Here is a 26,292-nt window from a genome sequence, read left to right on the forward strand (position 1 = left end):
ATTTCTGATGGCAATCTCAGTTTAAAAAAAAATTAAAACAAGTATTCACACTCTTGTTTTTACCCAGCAATACATCATCTGGTAATTCAAAATTAGAAACTATTACAGGAATGATAATGGTTATTTCATTACAGTACGAAGAGGAAAGATACAGATGATTGGAGGGGGAGGCCAGTCTCAACTGCCTGTGACATTTTATTGAGCCTAAAATGTTTCAGAATATAAATTCTATCCTTATGTACCTTTGAAAAAAGAATAAGAGTAAATAAATACAAAACTAAATTATTATGTATTTACCTGCTGTTTTGTTTTCAGTAATTATTTTGCAGATTTAAGTTTTCTAAATGTGTTGTGTTGATTTGATCAGTGTATGAATTTTGACACTGTCTGAAAAGAAATTGCAAAATTTGAATCTGTTTTAAATAGTAAATGACTAATTTTTCATGCTGACATATACTTATAAAAAAATGCTCCCTAAGAAAGAACGTGATAAAAATGAGAGACACACATAACATTTTTCAAGCACTTGAACCACTTTGGAAGCACATTCGTCACATTCACTCTAAAGTTGAACAAGAAAAGAGAAAATGCTGAGATGTCACCAGCCATCTACCGTCTCTAATAAGTGCTAGTATTAAAAATAATAGTTTTTTTAAAATATGCTACCCAATTAATTTGAACCACCATTTTAGCTGATTAAATATTTTAATAGACTCATCTAGCTGAATAGCTCATTAAATATGACAGATCTTTAAATAAATGTGCTCCTTTAGCATTGTGGCCTATTATGGAGGGCTTTATGAGGATTGACATAAATGGAAGTAATAGATCAGCAGAATGTTTTAGTGATCAGAATGTCTTTTATTCTTGAGAGCCTCCCTTCCAACGGAGATACTCATAATAAGATTATGTGTAGGATACACAGTCTCACTTTTGAAAGGTGTTGATGGCTGCAATATCTCCAACTTTTCAGCTCCAGACAGGCAGTAGTTAGCTGTTGTTTTTTCAGGCTCCTCCTTCCATCTAGGATTGAGTACTGTCTTTATCTCTTTCTCTTGCCTTTTCCTGCAGTAATCTAGAACACTTCTGTGTTATAATCACCAACTGTTCATATTGTATTAGTTGTTTTTACTATAATGTATCTTGAGACCATGGTGATCACTGTATGATTCGTTCCTCCTCTAGACAAAGAATTATCTGGGTCTTGCAATTAAAAGTGACAACCTGGTATACATTTATAATTTGGGCAGTGGTGATGTGGAGATACCACTAGACTCCAAGCCAGTCAGCTCTTGGCCTCCCTACTTCAGTCTTGTTAAAATCGAAAGGTAATGTGACTTACATCAGCTGTATTTCTTACTTAAACGATTGGTTGAACAGCATCATTCAGAAATGAGAGATATTGTAAATTTGTTAATATGACTTTTAATCAACAGAAGAGATGCCTTTCACTATTAGTTACCATCAGTATTCCCTGCTTAATTATCATCACTATTTAATTATTTCACTTTATTGCTTAATTACTTAAATCACTTTATTGCTTAAATACAATGGAAGCAGAAGTGCCCAGAGAGGGAGTAGTATCATGAAACAAAATGGAGGCTGTTTTCTGTTATTCTATAGCAGTGGTTTATAGTCTGTTTCCTCAAAACAGACAAGCTTCCCCAATGCTGATCATGGATTGCTCAGGGAGAAGATAATGTTGGTGTAATATGACTTTAAACAACAGAAGAATATTTTCATTGACAGGTGACAGTTGAGAGTTGACAGTTGGACTGTTTAGTTGGTTGAGAGTTATGGCAGAAGCAGTAGTGTGTGTTTGATTGCTGTGTGTATGTGGATTAGGTTTGGAGCTGTGAAGCAGACTTTGAAGTTGATTATAAATCAGAGCGCTCTGTGTGTGTGTGCGCACGCTGTATTATATTGTATCTGTATATATTAACTGAAGATAAAAGCCTCTAGGAACACTGAATCAATGGTCTGTTGTTGTTTCTTTTAAGTGTGAAAGTTGTCAGTGCACTGCCAATACCAATAGCTGGGGGGAGGGGTTGCTTCTATACTCTGCTGTTTTTGCCTGTAGCTGGGTTATATTTACCCAGACTACGCCAGGAGTTGGCCTTGTCCAAATATTATTACTGGCCAACAGATCAATGGTGTTAGGCAAGGGACCTTATCAACCATTCTTGATCTTCCTCACATGGTGGGGAATGCAGTTTGTACATGGTATCAAGCACACACTCAGAGCTAAACCAGCTATGACCTAAAATGCATGTAAACATTTAATGCACCCAATTAAGGCCTCAGCAATATCTAATCACAATTTAAAAGGACCATGAGTTAACCTTTTCCTCCATGTCATGGTTTTGATAAGCACTACATCGCCTACTCCCAAAGCTGCTATTAGTTCCAGGGAGGAAAGCTTCTATTGGCCGTGCAAAATACATTTGTTCAGGCATCTGGGATGGAGTATATATACACCAGAATAATGCTCCAGAATCTTCTAATATATGCTGAGGTTCTGGGGCTAACATTGAGAGGTTGCTACATAAATGAAAGTAGAAAGTGTGAAAGTATGATTTGTAGTATGGCAATATATGTCTGAGAACCAGCATGGTGCAGTGGTTGGAGTGCTGGACTATGATACTGGGGGACGAGTGTTCGAATCCCCACTCAACCATGGGAACCTACTAGGTGAGCTTGGGCACATCATACTCTCTTAGCTTCAGAGGTAGGCAAGGGCAAACCCCTTCGGAACAAATCCTACCTCCAAAAAATAAACTGATTGGTTCATTTTAGGGCTGACATAATTTCAAGGCACACAACATATATATGTCCAAAGCTTGGGAAACTTACTTTTTGGATTGCAGCTCCTAGAATCCTTAGCCAACACAGTCAAATCGGAACAATGCAGAGTTTGGAGAAGGGAACCTTTTCAAATTCTGTAAATATCCAACTTGAGGAAGAGGGATTCTTTTTAATCAGACTTCCAAAAATACCTGTTTCATTTAGGCTTTATCTCCAGTCCCAGCTCTGCCAGTTCAAGCCTGGTTTAGTCCAAGCATTTGATCTAAATCAAAAGAGACGTCGTAACCTAATCCAGATTCAGAGTTTCTCAATACATGTATGTTACTGCAGGATTATGTTGTATACAAATCTTTTGTCTATTGAAAGCATAAGCACACTGGAGATGAAATGAAGCTCACATAAAGCTCACAATATAAACAATTCCCAAGAAAGGTTACGTTTTGCTATTTTGAAATTGTTTTCTACTTTAGGATAAATAGCTTCTTACCTATGAAAACTAAAAAAAAGAAAAGAAAAAAGATAGTAGTCTACATCCAATAGTTAATATCTTCTTTAGAAGATCAGGATTTCATATTATTACTTTTGGTGGTGCATCAAATTTTAACATATCAGTTTTTCTTGCAAAAGATTTAGCCACTCTTTCATAGGCAGGATACAGACCGCCCCTTTCCCCGATGGATTGGGGCCTCAGTGGCCACAGCAGCAGCCCCAGAGGCCCCAATCTGCCACTTTTCCAGGCCTCGGGGAAGCGGCAAAAAGCCGCTTCCCCTCGGCCTGGAAAGGGGTGTCCTTGGGGGTTCATGCCCCAAGGACACCCTGACAGCGGTGGGGAGACAGAGAGCAGTGGGGAGACAGTCGGCCCCTTTCTCTTCAGGATCGCTGGTGCAGTTGTGTAAAGGCCGCACCAGCGATACAAGCAGCGGAAGGAGCTCCGTTTCGGAGCTCCTTCTGGCGTCGCTGAAAGGGCGCCACAAGCGCCCTGCACTGGCGCACGGGCATCATGCCCACGCCGCTCTGTGTGGAGGCGGCGCAGCCATGATGTTGTAACAGCAACGCCCATGTAGACAGGGTGCCGCCATTACAACATCACAGTTACATGCTAGGGTTGCGGGGCCTCTGGAAAGGATGGCCCGAGGCAACCCTAGCAAGTATCCAGGGCGGCGCAAAGCGCCAGTCTGGATACCACCATAGTTGATAATTCACCTAGAGATACGCTCATCAGTTCCATTTCTCATCCTGCTACTCTTCAACAGGATTGGAAAACATGGCAAAGTTTTTCTCACTGTACCAAGCCTCAGCAGTACAGCTGAAGAAAAGTTCATCAAAAAAGGAGAAGTACCTGGTGATGATTCTCTGTTGGATCTGGAACCTAAAAATACAGTTTTCTATGTTGGAGGAGTGCCTCCAGATTTTCAGGTAAGAAACATAATTATTGCATACATGGCTATACTCTGGCAAAACTTTATTTTTCAGAGAAGGTTAACAATTATATTGACATGTTTATATTGAAAATTCACTCAAAAAGGGAGCTGTCCAGATTCTAACATTTCTTAAGGGGAGCTGTGGAGAGTCACTGGCAGAGTGGAATTTTCCCCAAAGGTGGGGAGCCGTTGAAAAGAGTATGTCATGGTGTAATGACTGCGCCTCCAGTCATTGGAAGACTTCTGCCAGGTAATAAGAGTAAGCTAGGAGCGAAGCAAATGCAAATAAGTAATGCCATCACAGCTGACGGAAGGCTCACTTGACCAATCAGTGATCAGGAGCAAGAGTTTCTTCTGGAAGCTTCTTTTTTATTATTATTAATATTTTGAAATTTTAGCAAACAAATGTTAGCATTCTTTCCATACATACATGTACTTTTGCATCTTGTTCATTTAAAAAAACCTAAATATCACCTCAGTGCACCCCACCCCTGGAGCCATTCCCTTCTTTATACTCCATCCAAAATTTCCCATCTTCTTTTCTTAGCACATTTTTAATAATTTTTTTCCATATTTCATCAAAATAATTTCTTTTCCATAATCATTTTTTTACTTTCAATTTACATGTTTACAACTTCCAAACTTCTTTATACCAGTCCTCCAATTTCACATTTATTTTTGTTTTCCAATTTCTTGCTATGATTAATCTTGCAGCATTCCATTCATTATCACAAATTTTACATCCTAATTCATCTTCCCATGTTTCTTTTAAAATAATTTGGTTTAATTTTTCCCCTCTTATTCTCCATTAATATTTTATAAATTTTACTAGTTATACCTTTCATATTTTCATTTTCTTGCATTTCTTTTCTTTTCTAGATTATTTGTTCAAATTGTGTATATTTTCCCCTTTCTATATTTTTTCTTCCAATTTTTAAACCATTGTTTTATTTGCATAAAATGTAACCAAGACATATTTATTCCCCTTTTCTTTTATTCCCCTATTCTTTTATATTTTCTTTTCCTATTTTTAGCTACATCCAATTTATTATTTTATCTATTTTCCTTTCCTTTAATTCCTTTATCTAATAAATCTCTTAAAATTTTTGGAAATGATTTTTCCTTTATTATTGGTGTTATCATTGAATTTTCATTCATTAATCTTCTTTATATTTATTCCATATTTCTGATATATTTTTCATAAATGGGTTTTCAATTTCTTTAATTTCTTTCCTACTAAATTCTTTTTAAATTTTTGTCTATTTTCATATCTATTTCTTTTTTCCCATTTCTAACCAATCCAAATCTGGTACATCAAACATATCTTCTATTGCATATCTTAAATGGTTGGCTTCATACTATCCCTTTATATTAGGAAGGCCTAACCCTCCCTTTTAGTGGGATTCGTCCAAAAATTGTTTATTTAATTTACTTCTTTTTCCTCATTACAATATACATTTAGTAACTGTTGCCATTTACTTAATTCTACCTCTGATATTTTTAGTGGTATCATTCTAAATAAAAATTTAGTTTTGTTAAAATTTTCATTATAACTAATGCTATTCTTACAAACCATAATAATTGAATTTTCTTATATTCTACTAATTTTTTTCAACTTCTTTCCACAGTACTCTTAAATTTTTCCCTTCCATTTCTTTTAAGTTTTTCATTATATTAATTCCTAAGTATTTTATATTACTTTTTATTCTTATCCCTAACTCTTTTTGTTTCATAAATTCCAATTCTTCTTTTTTGTATAATTAAATAACATCATTTCTGATTTACAGTTGGCCCTTGCCTTACGTGGAGGATCCGTTCCTGACCCCCCCCCCCGCGTAAGGCGAATACCGCCTATGCTCAAGCCCCATTAGAAACAATGGGGCTCATCTGCAGCGGCGCAGTGGCACACAGGGCGCCACAGGTGCACGGGCCCATTCATTTGAATGGGACACACCACCCCACGTGCTCCCCGCAGCTTGAGCGTGTATGGTCAGGACCATAATTTGAAGTTAATTTGAAGTCCTCTTGCCTCTCCAAATAAATTCAAATGTTCTTTAATTTTTCCTATTTTGTCCTTTAAATCTTTAATAGTTAATAATGTTTCGTCAGCAAATAAACTGATTTTGTGGGGGGTTTTTCCAATCCTATTCCTTCCAAACAACTATCTTTCTTTATAACATTTGCTAGCATTTCTATAACAATTGAAAATAATATTGGTGAGGACTTCCGGTTGTGATGGTGCCTCGTTAAGAAGATCTCCGAAGTTACTCCGGAGACATCTTATCCTAAACTTGAGCCTCAGAACCAGAAGGGAGCTTCTGGAAACCGAGAAATTCCCCTGTCGGTTGGGGGAATCAGAGGGGGCTCGTCGGAAGGCCCACAAAGTTTCTGGAGTGAGTAAATTCAAACCGCTACGTGGGGAGAATGGAAGATCCAGAACGAGGTCTGTAGAGCAACCCACGCTCAAACCTATGGATAAAAGCGACTAGTTCGCACAGAGACGCCTCCAACTTCAATAGTTTTATAGCGTAAAATAGTATTGGATAAAGAAAAGGCTACCAAAAACCGATCAAATAACAACTTAGAACTGCACGTTAAACCAAGGTCTGAAGGAAGACCTTACCCGGCTGCACTTATCCTGTATTAAGTAGGATTGAAATAGATAAACAGGGAAGAAAATCACCCTGAACAGACCTTTCTAGGGAAGGAAAAAAGACAAAGCGAGGTAAGAACTCGCGCTAGTTAAAAATAAACTTCCATGGACTCATATTTTTAAGCCTAATCTTTGAAGAAACCAGTACTCAACAAAGAAAGAGTTAACTCTCCGACCTTGAACACTCACCCGTGGAAAGATAAGCCGGCTTGGAGGACGAGGAGCTGAGACGGAGGAGGCTCCAGCGCGAGGGGAAGGTTTGGAGGACACGGACGGGAGGGGCAACAGGGAAGGAGCTTGGAGCGGAGTGGAGATCCGGAAGGAGAGAAGAGCGGGATATAGAGCGACGACGGAAGTAGGCTGGGAGGACCGTGAGAGGAGGAGACAACGGGGAAGAAAGGGTGACGAAGGAAGTAAGCAACGAGAAGTGTAGCGAGACAACGGAAGAAAGGTGGGAGGACCAAAAGTGGAGGAGACAACGGGAAAGATAGAGCGACGGAGGAAGTAAGCAACCGAAAACGCAGAGAGTCGACGGAAGAAGGCTGGGAGGATCAAAGGAGGAGGAGACAACAGGAAAGATAGAGCGGCGAAAGAAGTAAGAAGAGAAGAATACAGAGTGACGACGGAAGTGGACTGGGAGGATTAAAAGGAAGAAGAGACAACGTGGAACATAGAGAGACGAAGGAAGTAAGCTGAGGAGAGTAGAGAACGACGACGGAAGGAATCCGGGAGGACTAAAAGCGGGGGAGAAATCTTGTTAGACAGAGTGACAAAAGAAGTAAGAGGGGGAAAATAGAGGGCGGCGACGGAGACAACTCATAGAGGAATAAGGAGAAGTAGACAAAGTAAAGGATAGCGGGAAAATAATAAAATAAATTGAAGGGAAGGAAAAGAGGTGTTGAGAGGGGGAGTATTAGGTCTATTTGTGGACGGATTTAAATTGAAGCGAAGGGGTAGAGGGGCAGATGGAGCTCTGGTGAATGCATTGACATAAAAGAGGTTTTTCGGAGGCATTGTAAAAGAGGATTAAGTAACATATTGATAACATAGAAGAAAAACTGTGTTTGGGGAAATCATAACAACAGTGTGTGAGCTATAAATAGTCAGTAAAAAGGGGAGGGAAAATATAGAAGAATTTGAAACAACTTGACAGTCTTAATCCAGATAAGAAGTAATTTAAGAGGGAGAATAGATTGAGAACCCTAAGGGTAAGAAAAAGGGGAGTTAAAAAAAAAGCTATATTACATAGTTTGATATTGTGGATATTGTGTGAACAATTCTCATCGATCTCTGCTTTTATTTTATTTCCTCTCTCATTTATTTTTTGGGGGGATGAAAGGGAGCTATACCTTTGCTAACCCACAGGAGAAACCTAATACTTAATATGAATACAAGACAACAAACACAAAAGGCTAATCAAAGTCTGCAGAACCAGAGGAAACTATCCACCGAAAAACCACAAATTCTAGATATGAACCAGCTTTTACTTGATAAAATTGAGAACCTTTCAGTTACTTTATCTCAAAATTTGGCGAAGGAAATGAGCAATTTTAAAAAAGAAATTAAACAAGAAATCCAGGCAGATTTAAGAGAAATTAATCAGAAAGTAGACACTGATAGCAGATAATCAAAAAATCAAACAAAGATTGGAAATCGTGGAATTTAGAGTGGAAAAATTGGAAGCAGATTATGTAAAGCTTCTGGGTAAGAAAGAAGAAGAATTAGACGAAAAGGCGATCTGGGAACAAAAGTGGAGAGAAAAATGTATAAAGATTAGAGGTCTTCCAGAAGAGCAAAACGAAAACGTGGGGAAAAAATTAATTAAAGAGATTGCAAAATTTCTGAAAAAGGACCCGGTTTTCTTCGATGATGAAATAGATAAAATATATTGAATAAACTCTTTTATCGCCAAACAGAAGGGTCTCTCAAGAGACATGGCTATTTATTTCGTAAGAAAACGGACTAGAGACGCTTTCTTAACAACACATAACGAGACACCCTTTACTATTCAAAACGCGGATTTGAAAATTTTGAAAGACATTCCAGGTCGCATTTTAAAGAAAAGGAAAGACTATACCTCATTAACAACATTCTTAAGAAAAGAAAACATTTCATATAGGTGGGAAACACCAGAAGACCTGACCTTCTGGTGGAAACAAAAAAGAAACAAGATCTCAACTCCAGAACAGGCTAGAGCCTTCCTGAGGAAAGCGTCGGAAAACTCGAAACAGCAAAATAAAGGAAGAGAACTTCACTCAACAATAAGCGAAAGAGCGGATAAGACGAACAGAGTAGAGGAACGGGTGAACCTGATAGTGGAACCAGAGGTAAATGAAGATGAAGAAGGAGCACTAGAGGAAATAGTGAAACAGAATTTTAATCTTGAGAATAATTTAGACTCGGAATTTGATGAACAAGAAATTTTAGAGGAAGAAGAAAGGATCAGAAGAGAGGAGAAGACGGATGAAGAAATTCTTCAGTCACCTTAACCGCCCAAATTGGCAAATTTGCTGGGAAAAGATTAAACTTTTATATATATATATCCTTTTTTAGATACTAAAGCCTAATAAAAGTGCATTAATAAAAGTAAATAAGTGTTCTCCTAGTTACTGATTTGTTTAAAAGATACAGTTGAGATACGATGGAATATCTGAAAGTATTATCTTGGAACGTACAAGGATTAAACACGCCACAGAAAAGGAAAAAAATATTTTACTATCTTCAGAAACTAAAATTAGATCTAATTTGTCTACAGGAAACAAGAATTAAGCAAAAGGATATTAGACATCTTAGATGTATTAAATTAGGACAAGAATTTTCTTCAGCTTCAAAAGCTAAGAAAAAAGGAGTGACAATTTATGTCAACACTAGAATAGACGCATGAGAGATTTATAATGACCCAGAGGGACATTTCATAATAGTCGAAATTAATTGTAAAGGACTAAAGATCTTGACGGTAGGAGTATATGGGCCACTGGATAATAAAAACAAATTCTATAAAAAATTAAAACAGAAAATATTAGAATTAGAATACACTTCTATAATAATGTTGGGGGACTGGAATGGAGTAATTGATCTGGCAATAGATAGATTTTCAGGAAAAAAAATTAAGAAACATCAAGGAAAGCTCCCAAAAGAATTTTTTGAATTAAAGGACATGTTGGTAATAGAAGATGCATGGAGAGTTAAAAATGGTTTGAATAAAGATTTCACATTCTTCTCCAATCCTCATAAAACGTGGTCGAGAATTGATATGATCCTAACCTCCGTTCATCTGCTCACAAGGATACATAAAGCAGAAATATTACCCAGAATATGGTCAGACCATAATCCAGTGAAAGTGAACCTGAAATTAGGAATTAAGGAATACAATTGGAAACTTGAGAACAATTTATTAAAAGAAGAAAAACTGGTATCACAATTAAAAGAAAACATCTGTGATTATTTTAGAAACAACCTAGACCAAGGTACGAATCTTCAAACAGTATGGGATGCTCACAAAGCAGTCTTAAGAGGCTGGTTTATTAAAAAGACGGCTGAAATTAAAAAAGAAAGGAATAAATGGCTGGAGAATTTAAATGAGAAATTGAAAGGGAAAGAAAAAATACTTAAGGCAAACCCGAGTGATTTGGAGACGCAAAAAGAAATAAAATATATTCAAGCTCAAATATCAAGTTTTATGACTGAACAATTGGGAAAAAAGATGAATTTTACTAGACAAAAATTTTTTGAATCGGCAAATAAATCAGGGAAACTATTGGCCTATCAAATTAAGAAAGAAAAAGCCAAACGAACAATAGTATTGTTGAAGGAAGAGGAAAAAACCTACACAAAACAGAACCAGCTGAAAGAATGCTTTTTGAGATATTATAAAGAGTTATATAACAAACCAAGAATTAGAGAACAAAAAATTGATAAGTATTTGCAATCAACAAGAGTAAATAAAATCACGGAGGAACAAAAAACTTTACTAAATTCAGATATAACTGTGGAGGAGATATCTCAAGCGATCCAAAAGAGTAAAACAGGGAAAGCACCAGGCCCTGATGGGTTCACAAATGAATATTACAAAATTTCTGAAGAATGTATCGTGAAACCTTTGTTGGGCGTGATGAATGGAGCTTTGGAGGGTACAATACCCCAAACGTGGTCCCAATCTACAACTATCATAATCCCAAAGGAAGGAAAGGATTCGGCTCTACCAAAAAACTATAGACCAATTGCTTTACTTAATTCGGACTATAAATTATTTGCATCTATAATGGCGGAAAGATTTTAAAAAGTATTAGGGAAATGGATACATCCAGATCAGAATAGTTTCCTTCCCAGGAGAATGACAAATGACAATATTAGAACTTTGATAAACTTGATAGAAATCCACGAAAAAAATATTGATAAAAAATTAGCAATGTTCTTCATTGATGCCGAAAAGGCTTTTGATAGGATACATTGGGACTTCATGTTTGGGGTAGCGAAAAAATTGGAATTAGGGGAAAGATTTCAAAAGGTAATAGAAACATTATATAATAAACAGGAGACACGTACTATGGTGAATGGAGAAAAGACTTTATCTTGTGGAATTTTTAGAGGAATGAGACAAGGATGTCCTCTCTCCCCATTATTATTTATAATGACGTTAGAAATATTACTGAACCATATCAGACAAGAACCTAGGATCAAAGGATTTAAATTAGGAATGGAGGAATATAAACTTAGAGCATATGCCGACGATTTAGTGTTAACAATTGCTAACCCAGTGGAAAGTATAGAAATATTATTAAAAGTCTTGAGGAAATTTGGCAAAGTGGCAGGATACAAAATCAATATAGAAAAATCTAATATTATGACGCTAAATTTAGGAAAGGAAGAAAAAGAGTGTTTAAAAAAGAAGTCAGGATTCCAATTAGTAAATAAGGTTAAATATTTAGGTATCACACTTTCTAAAAAGAACACAAAATTATTTAAGGACAATTATGAAACAATGTGGAAGAGAATAAAAGCAGATTTACAAAGATGGGAGAAATTAAAGGTCTCATGGATGGGAAAAATAGCAATAATTAAGATAACAGTATTACCCAAAATGCTCTATCTGTTTCAAAATCTACCCATAATTAATAATGATTCCTCCTTTAAAAAATGGGAGAAGGATATTAGTAAGTTTATTTGGAGTAGTAAAAGAGCAAGAATAAAAATTAACGTTTTGCAAGACTCAGGGGAAAGGGGGGGTCTAGCCCTACCAAATTTTAGGTGGTATTATCAGGCATGCATCATGGATTGGGTGATAGATTGGATTAAATTAAACAAGAAAAGAATTATAAATCTAGAGAAATTTAATTTAAAATTTGGCATTCATGGATACCTATTTTAGGATAAAATCAAATTGGATAAGAAATTTAAGGATCATTTAATAAGGAAAAATTTGTTTAGGGTATGGAATAAATTTAAGAAAAATTGGTGCAGGCACATCCCTTTTTGGGCTTCCCCAAACGAAGCTATATATAAGAGAGAAGTATTGAAAACGAACTACTGGGTGACTTATGAGGATTTGCTGTCAACAGGTAGAGGGAAGAGATCATTAAAATCTCAGGATGAGTTGAACAGTACAGGATTATCATGCAATTGGTTAACGTATAGACAAATAAAAGAGAGATATTTAGTAGATATGAAAGAAAGAGGAATTGCATCAATGGAGGAAGGTTTGGAAAAAATATTGAAAGACCCTAGAAAACAAATTACGAAATTATACAATTTAATTAGAAGGTTCGAATTGGAAAAAGAAACAGTGAAGGAATTCATGATAAAATGGGCAAGAGATTTGAATGAACCAATAATGCTAGAATCATGGGAAAAATTATGGAAAAAGAAAATTAACTACTCTCCTTGTGTCCTAATAAAAGAAAATATTTATAAATTGATGTACAGATGGCACCTAACTCCATATAAAATAGCTAAAATGTACAAACAAAGTAGTAATAAATGTTGGAAATGTAAAACGGAGGTAGGTACCTACATGTACTGTTGGTGGCGATGTAAAAAAGTAGAACAATATTGGAAGAACATTCATAAAGAGATTACAAAAATAATAGATTGGAAGGGGAAAGCAGAACCGAAACTGTATCTTTTAAATATGTCAGACAGTCTGAATTTAGACAACAACCTAGATAAATTACTCTCCTCCCTGATTGTGGAGGCAAGAATGGTCCTGGCCCGTTATTGGAAGAAGGAAGATATACCGAAATTGGAAGAATGGAAATTGAAAGTAATGGAACTGTGTGACATGGAAAAATTGACAGCACTGGTGGGTAAAGATAAAAGTACTATAGAGAATTTTAAAGACATCTGGAGACCATGGAAAAGATATATACAAGAAGAAAAAGGGATATTGGTGCATATATAACACGATACACAAAGTGTATCTGTAGAATCACAATTGGGAAAGGGAAGTGAAAGGAGTGGAAATAAGATGGTGGATATATAGGAGTTAAGCTAAAGTTTTTATAAGAGATTTAATATACAGGAGTTAACGGTTAAAATATATAAATAATATAAAAAGAGTTAGTAAGGAGAGAAGTATTGGATAACCGATAGTTTTTGGATAATAGCCTGAGGAAGTGATTTTAGAGGATGTGATATAGTGATGACTGACTGATACTCATGTTAATAGTGAATAAGTGTAAAGAGAAATTATAGGAATACATATGATGTGTAGTTATATTTAAATTTTTAATTTGTCTGTAAAGTTTTGTATGATGTTTTGTAAGTGTGAAAATAAAAATCTTATAAAAAAAGAAAAAAAAGAAAATAATATTGGTGAAAGTGGGCATCCTTGTGTTGTACCTCTCATTACTTTTATTTCCTTTGTAATTCCATCATTAACTATTACTTTTATTGAATTATTACAATATAATTGATCTATTAATCCTCTTATTTTTTTCTTATTTGAAGTTAATTTGAAGTCCTCTTACCTCTCCAAATAGATTCAAATGTTCTTTAATTTTTCCTATTTTGTCCTTTAAATCTTTAATAGTTAATAATGTGTCGTCAGCAAATAAACTGATTTTGTGGGGTTTTTTTCCAATCCTATTCCTTCCAAACAACTATCTTTCTTTATAACATTTGCTAGCATTTCTATAACAATTGAAAATAATATTGGTGAAAGTGGGCATCCTTGTCTTGTACCTCTCATTACTTTTATTTCCTTTGTAATTCCATCATTAACTATTACTTTTATTGAATTATTACAATATAATTGATCTATTAATCCTCTTATTTTTTTCTCCCGTTCCAAACTTTTTCATACAATCGAAAGCTTTAAATATATCTAATGCCAAAATTCCTGCTTTTCATTTGTCCCCCAATTACGTGTATTTTACTCAGAACTCTTCCTACTAAATTAACCATTTGTCTTCCTTTCACAAATCCACATTGATCTTTTCCTATACATTTGTACATACATTTATTCATTCTATTTGATATTATTGCCGTTAATATCTTTGCATCATGATTTATTAATGATATAGGTCTATATGACCCTGGATCAGTTAAATCTTTATCTGTTTTGGGTATTAATATTACTAATTATTGATACCATGTTGCTGGAATTTTCTCTCCATTTATTATTCCATTATATAATTCTAACAACTTTGGAATTAATATCTTTTCAAACACTTTATAATATTCAGGTCCCAAACTGTCCATTCCTGGAGTTTTTCCATTTTTTAATTTTCTAATTACCTCTATTATCTCTGCCTTTTCAATGGGTTGTTCCAGTCAGTAGTTCTTTATCTTCCTCCTTTATTATCTGTCCCCAATTTTCTTCTACATAATTGTTTATTCTATCTAATGGGTTTTTTCCTGCTTGCTATAGATCTTTATAATTTTTTTCAAAAATCTTTATTTTTTTCTTTCATCAATCTATACGTCGTCCCAGATTTATCTTTCACTATATTTATCATATTTTCCATTTTCTTTTTCTGTGTGGACTTAGCCAGCATTTTTTAGTTTTTATTACTATATTCAAAATATTCCCTTCTTAAATAAATCAAATTTTCATATACTTCATCTATTTTCATCTTTTGCAATTCCTCCCTTTTTTCCCTTAATTCCACATAAATCTGCTTATCTCTATTAACTATATATTTATTCTCTAATTGTTCTACATCTATTTCTAATTTCTTTTTTCTTTCTTCTTGTTTTTTCTTAAGATTGTTACTGCCTTCATAGTATCCCATAACAAACCTTTTGTCACATCTTTATCATTTATATCCCACGTTTCTTGCCATTCCTTTCCAATTTTATCTACTATATCCTTTTAATTCAATATCTTGGTATTTAGACTCCACCTCTTTATTTGTTCATAATCTTTCTTAATAAAAATTTCAACATTCACCAAAGCATGGTCCGTTACCTTTATATTCAAAACTTTATTTATCATATTTTTGAAACAAAAATATAGTCTATTCTAGTATAGGTTTTATGTACAGCAGAATAAAATGTATATTTCTTTTCATCCCCTTTTGTAAGTCTCCACACATCTTTAAATTCTCTTTTCTTCATTATTTTATTTAAGCTTGTTATATTTCTATATTTATCTTTTACTGAAGGTGTTAGATTTATCTTTAATCTTATCCATTTGCATATTAAAGTATCCTGCCAAAATCACATATTCTTCTTGCACATCATCCACTTTTTTAATACTTTCTCATGAAACTTCTTGTTTTTCATTTGGGGCATATATATTAGCTAGTACGTATTTATCCTCACCTAATTTCCCCTGTATTATATATATCTTTCTTCATCATCCCTTAATACATTATTTATTACAAAATCACATTTTTGCAATTATTATTGCTACTCCCTTTGATTTAGATTTCCCAAATGCTTTTTCATAACTTTTTACCCAATTCAATTTCAATTCATTCTAGCCTTCTTTCTGTTGATTCGTCTCTTGAAGAAAGATGGTATCTGCTGAATCAACTTCAATAGTGTTTCAATTCTTCTTTTTTTTATCACAGAACCAAAACCTTTGGTGTTTAAAGTTGAAATTTTTAGTTTATCTGACCCTCCCCCCATGTCCCATTTACCTCCCCATTTCTTCTTATTAGAACAATTTGCTCTAGCCACAGTTGCCGAAGCTATCCCTGGGGGGAGGAGTGGCGAAAACATTCCAAGGCCCAGAAAAGACACTGCCGGCCCCCCAAGTGCTCATTGGTTTGAGAAATTCAACTTTTTCATTTATTTGTAGTATCTCATCTTTTTTCCGTCTAAGAAAATCCAAATGCTCCCAGCAACTCTCCTCCTCCAGATGTTTCTATCAAAGCTACTTCTCCAGATCTTCCAAACTCTCCAGTTGAGTCTTCTCCTCCAAGTCTTTTACATTCTCCAGCTGGTTTTCCTTTCCCTTTATGTATTCCTGAATCCTTTAACAATTGCAGTCCTTGTGCCACAGATTCTATCCTGTATCTTCTTCCTGCCGTCTGGAATCTTAAAAATACCCAATATCCCCATGTATAATTAATCCCAGCTTTCATCAGCAATACTGTACATGGCTTCATTGATGTTCTCCACATTTTTGCCTGAGGACAATAATCGTTATATATTTCCACTTTTACATCCCCAAATCTGAGTTTCTCTGGTTTTTTTCTCATAATATTCAACAATATTCAACAATTCTTTTTTATTAAAATTAATTATCCTCACAATTATGTCACGTGGCATAATTCTGTTTCTTCCTGATGCTATGTGGTGAACTCTTTCCAAATCTAAAACATTCCAATTAAGTGATGGGGAGACTTTTTGCAACCATTTTAAAACTTCTGTTTTTAAATCAGCTTTCCTGTCTCCTTTTCCAGTTTCTGGTATATTCTTAATAACAAAATTTGACCTTCTTTGGTAGTCTTGTAAATATATAATCCTTTTATCTATTTCAGAAAGCTTGTTTTTGTTTATTTGAATTTCCCTCTGATGTACTTCTTGATGCTTTACTATCCAGTTGTAGTGTTTGGACATCCTGTTTAATATTTTTTATACATTCTAGTATTTTCAAAAATGTATCATCCAATTTTTCCACTTGCTGTTGAAAGCATTTTTGCTCTTCTGATTCCATTTTTAATAGTAACTGTAGATCTTGCTTATCTTTGTGTATTTCTCCTCGATTACCCTTTTTTTTGCATCTCCAGGGATCTATTGAACTCCAAAAGTGTTAGGTGAGAATGTGTCAGATTAGAACATTTAGGCCTTATTTATTATTTTTCTGGTTGTTTGCATGAAATGAATACTTTTAGAATTACACATATTGTACCTGCAAGGCTCATAGGATCTTGCATAATTCATATCTTTTTGTTCTGTTTTGTTTAATTATAATAAATACTTCCTTAAAAGTATCTGCTACTTCAACACTCCTTTACACGTGTCCTACCTCGGTTGATGCTAGAGAAGATTAGCAAGAAGTAGAACTAGAAGTCCTTAACAAGTCCCAGTGTATGTTAAGGGAATTCCAATACAAATTCACAGGGTGGTGACAGCGTGATTCGAGGATCTCCAGGGGCCATCTTCAACTTCTAGAAAGGAGTATGAACATAGACCAGGAGACTCAAGGAGAAGCTAAGGATCTGCTGGGACTAAGAGCCAAGGCAGGCCTGCTGTTTGAATGCTTGGACCACAGGGGGATCATCACACATGGACTGCTAGAAATGGAGTTAGAAGTGAAGAGGTTAGCCTTAACAGAATTAAGACATCTGTGGAATAAATAATAATAATAATATTTATTTACATTTTCCTGCCTCTCCCAGTTGGATCGAGCCGGCATCACAACCTAGTTTAAAATACAATCCAGAATAAAACACAACAATTCACTAAAAACAGCAGATTACATAACAATTAACAATACAAATTGAATATCATAAGGCAATGTTGGGATAAAAAGTAAGGATGTACTCATCCTATTCAGGAGGTGGATCCGTGTCTTACATAAAATCAGGTGGGTATGTTCGCCGGAAGAGCTCCGTCTTAACTGCCCTCCCGAAAGTTTCCAGGGAGGTAGTAAGACGGATCTCTTCTGGGAGATTGTTCCACAATCTTGGAGCAGCTTCTTTGGGAAGTTGAAGCATATTTAGTTGTTGTTACATCCAACAGATTTTTCCCCATTGTTCTAAGAGTGTGAGACAGATTGTACAGGGAGATGCAGTCCCGTAAGTAACTCGGGTCCAAGCCATGTAGAGCTTTAAAGAGTTAAAATGAAAGACATTTAATAACATAGAGGAGTGTGTCATGTTCTGTCTGAAGTGAAGAGTCAGATCAGGGTGGCTCATATCCGCCTTGTTCTGAGAGAATGTTACTTGGGAAATGAGACCGTCTTTCACAGGATTCATAGTCTTGATGAAGGAGTGTTATTAGGACTTGTGTTTAGAGAGATGAAACACTGTTTGAATTGGGAACACAATCAGTGAGGGAACTGACTAAGGAATAGTTTGCATCAAGTGAAGCTCTGTACACATTGTAACAATAAGATTTGAGAACCAACTGTGAAAAGGTACTACAGTGCACCCGCATCATATGTGGGTGGCTCTTGCGCAGCTTCCAGCATATGCTGGAAGCTACGCCAGAAGAAGCAGCACCGCGTGCCGGAAGAATCAATGGTGCATGTGCCCATGGCGCACATGCCACCACAGGCACGAGCGTGCTCATTTTTTTCCCTCATGCGAGGGGTTCCGGAATGGATCCTCTGTAAAAGGGGAGGGCAGACTGGACTTAAATTCTGACTGTAAATAAAGAGTATATCTCTTTTTGTTTACAAAGGAGCAGCTTGAAGTAATTTATAAATAACATCAAAAGCACACTACCAAAAATACTAAAACACAATAGAAAATGATACTGGGAGCCCATCTCTGAGTCACTTATTGAGTGGACTGTGATGACCACTTTAATTACCGACACTAAGTTTCTTTGACAACAGCACCCTGGGAATTTTCATCCCATTGCTGCCACCAATTTATGATGGCGAGACTCTGCTCTCACCCAACTACACTCTTACTGTGGCAACCCAAAGGAGCAACAAATACACGAAACATCTTATCAAAAACAACATCCTGGTGCTGCTACCAAATATGTGAAGGGCGCCTGCCAAACCTTCACCTTAGTACTCTTCTTTAAGATGGCATTCCTGGGATTTTTCTTATCCCACCTCTGCCGCCAGTGTTTTGTAATATGAGTAGCATGGTATTAACTCAAGTCCAGGTGTGTACTTCCTTAAAAAAAACACAAATAAAACTTTATTTACAAGAAGGTTAACAATGTTGTTTTTGATAAGATGTTTCATATATGTGTTGCTTTCTGCTTTGTTACAGTTACCATTGGTTTTATGACTCTCTCTCTCTCTCTCTCTCTCTGTAAATCACTACTTCCTTATAGCTAAGACTCACTCCCTTAAATTTAGATCTGACAGCCACACAGGCCAACGATATCCCTCAGGATAGTCTATTCCAGCCACTCCTTTCTCCAGAATCCTGGCTATATAATTAACAAAAGGGAGCCTTTTCCTACAACTCTACCCCTAACCGTCACTGACTAGCACTGGCCCCTTTCTATCAACAGTCTTTCCTCTAGACTCCCCAGAACCTCCCTCTCAAGATTCAAAACCCAACTGAATAGACCAACTGCCACATGGAATCTTTAAATTTCCCCAGCCAGCATCTGAATGGCTTATGGGCTCTGGCTAGTGATTGGCTGGTTTGCTGGTCTTTTCACCATACCCACATGCCATCCTGTGAATGAGAGATTGAACTTCCCATGAATGTTCATTCAAGGATGGCATGAAGGATCAATCCACACCCATCCAAGTGGGAAAACAACATAGAACATAGAAATAGGTGAATGGCAATAATATGTAGAAATAAGGAGATGTAGCTTGATAATAACACTGGTTGGGAAGGACAGGAGTTCAACAGACATAACTGCCCAAAAAAAAAAAAAAAATAGAACACTGACTCCTGCAGACCTGTTGGCCCATGGGAAGAACCCATCACTTGTGGATTGATCCTTTATGCCATCAGTGAATGAACCTTCAATCTCTCAATCCCTAACTTGAAACAGACCAAAGTATCATAACAAGATAGGTTATGGTACAGAAAGAATCATAATGGTTGATAAAAAGATAATCATATTGGAAGCATACTGGAGCAAAAAGCTCTGTGGAAGACCGACATTTTGCACAGGGAGTTAAAGAAACTGAAAACTGCATGATAAATTTAAAAAGTTTCCAGTGATAGGTAGCTTGGAGAAGTTAGAAAGGCAAAGTAAAAGAAGAGGAACAAAGCCAGACTTACAGCAAGCATGTGACAAAGAAAGTAAGAATAATAAAAAGAAATCAAGGGAAATACATATGTTGGGAGAACAGTGAGGGGGCCTCAAGGCAGTTTGCAAGTGATAAAAAAAATTATCAGAAACTGAGAGGAAAATCACAAACAGGGGCATAGGAGCATGACTGCAATTGTTGCAGTATTAAGGGTAGTTGGCACAGCATTCCACTGCAGATGCAACTCAGGTCACTAACATTCAGAATTTGACTCTGACTATTATGACATTGATGTTAATCATGTTTGTTTTGGTTCCTTTTGTCTGCAGCTCCCTCCAAGTTTGGACTTGCCTGGCTTTGCTGGCTGCTTGGAGCTTGCTACATTAAATGATGATGTTCTCAGTTTATACAATTTCAAAAATATCTACAACATCACCAAATCTGTACCTTGTGCCAGGTAGAGTGAATTGCATATATTATAGTCTTAGTGATATATGGTTAAAAATTCTTTGCCCTATAATCAGTCTCACGAACAGGTGCAGAGTGACTTTGGTGGTCAAGGTGCATTTGATACACATATGGGGAAAGGTGGTTGGGAAAGGGCAGATGATTTTATTTCACTTCCCCAAACTTATTATCTTCTTAATAAGAGTGTATCTATGAGTTTTTGTTTTGGGTTTTGTTTTGTTTTTTGCACATGGATAGCATGATCAGATAGCATGAGAAGTGTATGCATGTATGCATTTATTTATTATTAAAATATACAACTGTTCTATTATAGAGACCATCCAAGGCTGCTAGCAATAATTATCCTCCAAAAATATATGCAAAAAAGTAAGTTTAACTAATAAATCCACAAAAGAACAACATACCGCAGCATAGCCTTACAAAGAGCTGGTATGCACTCTATTCAAAAGCTGTCTAATATCAGATAATAAAAATAGTGTGGGTTTGTTTGTTTGTTTACTATGCAGACAAATTGGTCCATTTAATGTAATACTGTCTCCACACTGACCAGCTATAGCTCCCTAGCCCTTAAGACAGAGATCTAGCCCATCCTTGTCTGGAGATGCAAGGGATCAAACAAAAGACTTTCTGAAAGGAAAAGCTGGCATTCTACTACTGAGATGCAACCAGTACCTTTGCAAATGTTCCCTTTGTGTGGATGCTTCAAGGCTTCTTCCGCAGGCACCAAGTTCAAGAGAACCACTCTGCCTGTTTCCATCTCTTCAAACCAAACAGGAGAAAACACAGTAATGAAAAGGATATATGAGTCATTCAACAGCATTCATAGGCAATCAGTGGCCTCATTCCCACTACCTTTTAAATCAGATCATGAATTGGTTTGAACCGGTTCAAACCACCCTGGTTCCCACTTAATCCGAATCACTGAAGCGATTCCAAGAGGGGGAACATGCACTAGACCCATTTAACCCGCATCTTTTTGACAATGATTTTTTCTGCTTCCTTTTCGATAAATTGAATCTGCGCAAGTGTGAACCACATGCGGATCAGAATCGATTTAAATTTGCCCTTTGTCCAGCTGGAGCGGGTCCATTTTGAATCGATTCATGCCTGAATGTGAACCACAAATGGATTATTTTGGAGGGAAAAATGTGATCAGGGCAAATGTAGTGGGAACCATGCCCCGCTGTCTATTGTAAAAGAAGCAAGCTGGTTCTTAATCATTTGTGTAAAATGTTCCTCATCTTCTCACCATGTGCTAGTTTAAGCAATGGAATGGAGGCAGAGCACTACCTTGTGGATGATGCAATTTCCCAAAAGGAAGTAGTAACAGCTGCGGACTTTGAGAAAACTGCATTCTCTGAATGTCTCATAGGAGCAATCTACTTCACAGTTGGGTTTAACCCTTGTGCACTTGCTCACATGCAGGAATCCTCAAGGCTCAATATTCTTTTTCTGTTAATGACTGTTTGCTCCCCTACCTTCACCTTCACTTTTAAAAAAATCTGCCTTGGTTTTTAACCTGTCCTCACCTTAATTGGGGAGCAGAGTTAACAATTTAAAATGGAAAATGGTCAGAAGAGAAGAAAGCCAACAGAACAACAGAACAGATAAATAGATTTGGCTACTACAAAGGGGCAAAGAGTTTAAATTAGCTCCAGTGAAGTGAAAAAGGAGCAAGTACTCCAAAGATCATGGCAAAAGACCCAATAATGCTGACTGCCTTCCCCTGCAGTTCATGGCTGTAACCTTATCTGGATAGGTCTGTTTGTTTCATTCAGTCCTAAAACACTGGAAAATAGAGCATCAAGGGTGTGCATTGCACCATGGTTAAAAGCGTGCATTTCCTTGTGCTATGATTTAGCTAGAACTTCTATGCCACAAATTGTTTGGCAGCACTTGATGTGGTCACAATACAAGGTGTTGGTTATCACCTATAAAGCCCTACATGGCTTGGGCCTGAGTTACTTGAGGGACCGCATCTCCCCATATGATCTGCCCCGCACACTTAGAACAGCTGGTAAGAATTTATTGGAAACACCATCTTCCAAATATGTTTCCTCATCTCAAAAGGCCTTTACAATAATGGCCCCGAGGTTGTAGAATAGTCTTCCTGACGAGCTCCGACTCACGACCCCCTTGGAAACATTTAAAAAGAGACTTAAAACCATGCTCTTTCACCAAGCTTTCCCCTCCAGGGAGTGATAACCAATCTGCCTGTCTGACAATGATATTCTGCCCTTGCCCCTGAATGTCTGATGGTTTGATAAGCTATTGATGTTATATTTATTCTTTGTATTTTATAAGATTGTTGTATGTATGCTGATATTAGTAAGCCTGTAACCCCACTTCGATCCATCAGGAGAGGCGGGGAAACACAAATAAAATTTTATTATTATTATTAAGTAAGGTAAATGGGGTTTCAGCATCTTTAGAAGATGTCGGGAATGCAGCAGGCTGGAAAGAGCCTTCTACTTTTGTAAAACACTACAAAGTACATCAATATAAATTAGCACAGGCTGCTTTCAGGAAGATTATGTTGCAGTCAGTGATGTTTATCACACTATGCTCTTAAAGAGCTACTATTCCAGTGTGACTCCTCTAGCAGCCTCCTGTTGCATGCTGGGACTGGCAGTTTTAAGGAGCTGAACTTTTCTGCCTGAGAATTCTAAATACCCCTCCTTAAAACTGCCAATCCCAGCATGCAACAGGAGGCAGCTAGAGGAGTCACACTGGAATAGTACCTCTTTAAGAGCATAGTGTGATAAACACCAGTGTTACAGATGCTGACTGTGGTAGCCACACCCACCTATTGTGGGAGGAGCTTGGGTACATCTCAGCTGTAAAGTGGATTGTTTCTATGAGCCATTCAGAGAATGAGGAATTGGTTACTTACAGTGAAGATCTGATTCTTGAATGGCTTGGAGAAGATCCACATCCATCCCTACAGTGGCTGCATTTAGGTTAGAAAGTGGTTAAGGGACAAATTAATTAGCATAAGTATGTAGCTACTCATAGGTTTTTGTGATTATTGCTTAGATATTAGTAAAATAAAGTACTGAACAACAGTAATTTATAAGCAACATCAATACATTTATATATAGATTTTAGGTAGACTACATAGACATGAAATTTATTATGAAGGGTAAGTCAGGTTTTAGGCTGAAACTGAAGGTGAAACCAGGGAAACAATGATTAACGGAAAAAGAATATTGAGTCTTAAGGATTCCTGCATGTCAGCTGGTGTAGGTGGGTTAAACTGAACTGTGAAGTGGATTGCTCCTCCAAGCCGTTCAAGAATGAAATTTTCACAGTAAGTAAACAATTCTTCATTTTCTATGATTGACTGAATGCTACAGTGACATATAGAAAGCTGCTTAAATCTATATACTTTCTCAAATGCCCACTGACTGGGGGATCCTTCCTGATCCTTTGGCTGGCTCACAATGGATTCTCCAGTATTGGTAGATAAAGGAATTCTTTCCTGCCTGGCATGTCTAAGCTTCCTGTCTACGAAAGTAATATTATATAAAAAAAACCTTGCAGTAAATATTACACATTGGAATCTTAACTATAGACCAGTGGCCTAGATTCTACTATTAGTCCTGATTAGAGTAAAGCCACTGAATCAATGGAATTTACTATTCATCAACTGATTCAGTGACAGACAAGATAATAAATTACTGCATGTTGTTCAAGCCAACTACCTCACTTCCTGATTCCCCTTGCAGAGTTTGTATAATTATCTCTCCAGCATAGAGCATGTAGTCTTTCTGAGTTTAGTGTTCTCATTTTTCTTTGTCTCTTTTCTTCCTGCTAGGGATAAGCTGGCCTTTACACAGAGCCGAGCTGTAAACTATTTCTTTGATGGCTCTGGTTATGCTTTGGTGAGGAACATTGAGCGAAGAGGCAAGTTTGGCCTAGTGACACGTTTTGATATAGAAGTTCGAACACCAACTGACAGTGGACTTCTCCTCCTGATGGTTAATGGAGTAAGTTAAAAAAATATAAAAAAGGAAATCCTTAATCTTCTATTTCATCTACCAAAGTAAAATAAGTATGTAGAGAGATCTTGTAGCACCTTTGAGACTAACCGAAAGAAAGAAGTTGGTAGCATGAGCTTTTGTAGACTTCTGTCTACTTCCTCAGACGTTTTTTGGTGGCGTCGAAGCCAGGGACAGACATACACATGCCATAGGTATGTGAGAGTGTCATTCAAATTCAATTTGAATGAGTATGGAAACAAAGTATTAAGTCAGCTTCAATGATGATTGTTTGTCAACAAAGATAAAGCCATTGGGTAAGAAAATGAGGTGGCAAGACCGGTTTGGCCTTGGAAACTAGCATGTAGACTGGGAGAAGAGATGAGTGCAGGACACCCCGAGGATGGGGTCAGACAGTACTGAAATGTGTGTAGTGAGCCAGGAAGCTATCATCCCTGTTGTTGTTGTTACATTTTACCAGAATAAAATGTTGGGTCAAAAAGAAGTTCAAACTATTAGATTTTGAAGAAGAGAATTTTGCTTATTCTCTGATCTACTCTGTGAAACAAAAATTGAACTCTGCAGCTTGCAATCACCACTGCTACCACTAGAAGGTTCTTATTACTAGTTTGTTCCAGCTGCAGGTTCTCTCTCAATGACCCAGATATTCTGGCTTCATCTCCCACATATGAAAGAAAGAGATAACATTCCCAGTCTTACCAGACCTTGCAAATTATTTTTAAAATCCACACTAAATGGTGTCACCACAACCACCACAGCTTCCTGGTCCCGGAAGAGCCAGCACAAAAAGAAGTGGCAAAAAGCCACTCCTGCTTGCCAAATTGATGACCAAAGGTGGGTGTGTCAGGACTGGGCCCATGCAGTCACCATGGTCTTGCACCAATTAGGGGCCGACTGGAGCTGGAGCAGGCAGAGTCTGCTCCAAGCTGCTGCTCTGCATGACCTCAGTATGTTACTTATTGAAGTGACATAGAAGTTAGCATTGACTGGAACACTCCATGGTATTGTTTTACTCCTGTTTCTGCCTCTCTGAGAAACCTGACTCTCCTGCTTTTGACAGGCTCTGCATGAACCTGTCTTGCCCCAAGATCTTGCCCCAGATCTCACTGTGACAGGTCTCACTGGCTGAATCAGAAAAAACAAATACATGGGGGGGGGGGGGGCAGATGATAATGTAAAGAAATCTAAAAAGCAGAAATCTAACAAATATGTTAACAAAGGCAGTTAATGCCATCTCAGACCCGGTACAGATGGACAGTTTGTGGCATCCTCACCTCGAACTAGGGCTAGATGGAGGTTGGGCATTTAGGTGCCTAGCAGCCCTAGTTTGTGAGGACGCTGCCATCATGGCTTGCCGTCCTCTATATGGACAGCGCCATGATGGTGCAAGCATCGCATAGCACCCAAAAGGCTCTGGCAGAAAGTGACACAATTGGGGGGTGCATGCACGCTAATTGTGCCCCTTCCAGGAAGCTGCTTTAGGCAGCTTCTTTTCACTCCCTGGAGGGAGCACATCATTGCTGCACCATTTGGTGGCTGCAGTAATGATGAGGGGCTAAAAGGGACAGCATGGAGCTGCCTGTCTGTCGAGCTCCTCAGTTCAACAGTCTATTAGACCTATCTTTTTAAAAGTATGGAGACAACAACTGTGTC

The 26,292-nt window shown here is 37.1% G+C and overlaps 1 protein-coding gene across 1 annotated transcript in view; it reads left to right on the forward strand.

Annotated features, from left to right (window-relative positions):
• The window catches only part of LAMA4 (laminin subunit alpha 4), a 148,555-nt gene that overhangs the window by 95,720 nt on the left and 26,543 nt on the right, over window positions 1-26,292 (forward strand). The window contains exons 20-23 of the mRNA XM_089530550.1: window positions 1,186-1,328; window positions 4,059-4,221; window positions 20,500-20,627; window positions 24,456-24,627. Of these exons, the coding sequence (XP_089386676.1) occupies window positions 1,186-1,328; window positions 4,059-4,221; window positions 20,500-20,627; window positions 24,456-24,627 (606 nt within the window). The remainder of the gene's footprint in view (window positions 1-1,185; window positions 1,329-4,058; window positions 4,222-20,499; window positions 20,628-24,455; window positions 24,628-26,292) is intronic.

Source organism: Sceloporus occidentalis, unplaced genomic scaffold (assembly GCF_023333645.1).
Source record: "Sceloporus occidentalis isolate IW3139 unplaced genomic scaffold, rSceOcc1.0.p SCAF_6, whole genome shotgun sequence".
NCBI lineage: Eukaryota > Metazoa > Chordata > Lepidosauria > Squamata > Phrynosomatidae > Sceloporus > Sceloporus occidentalis.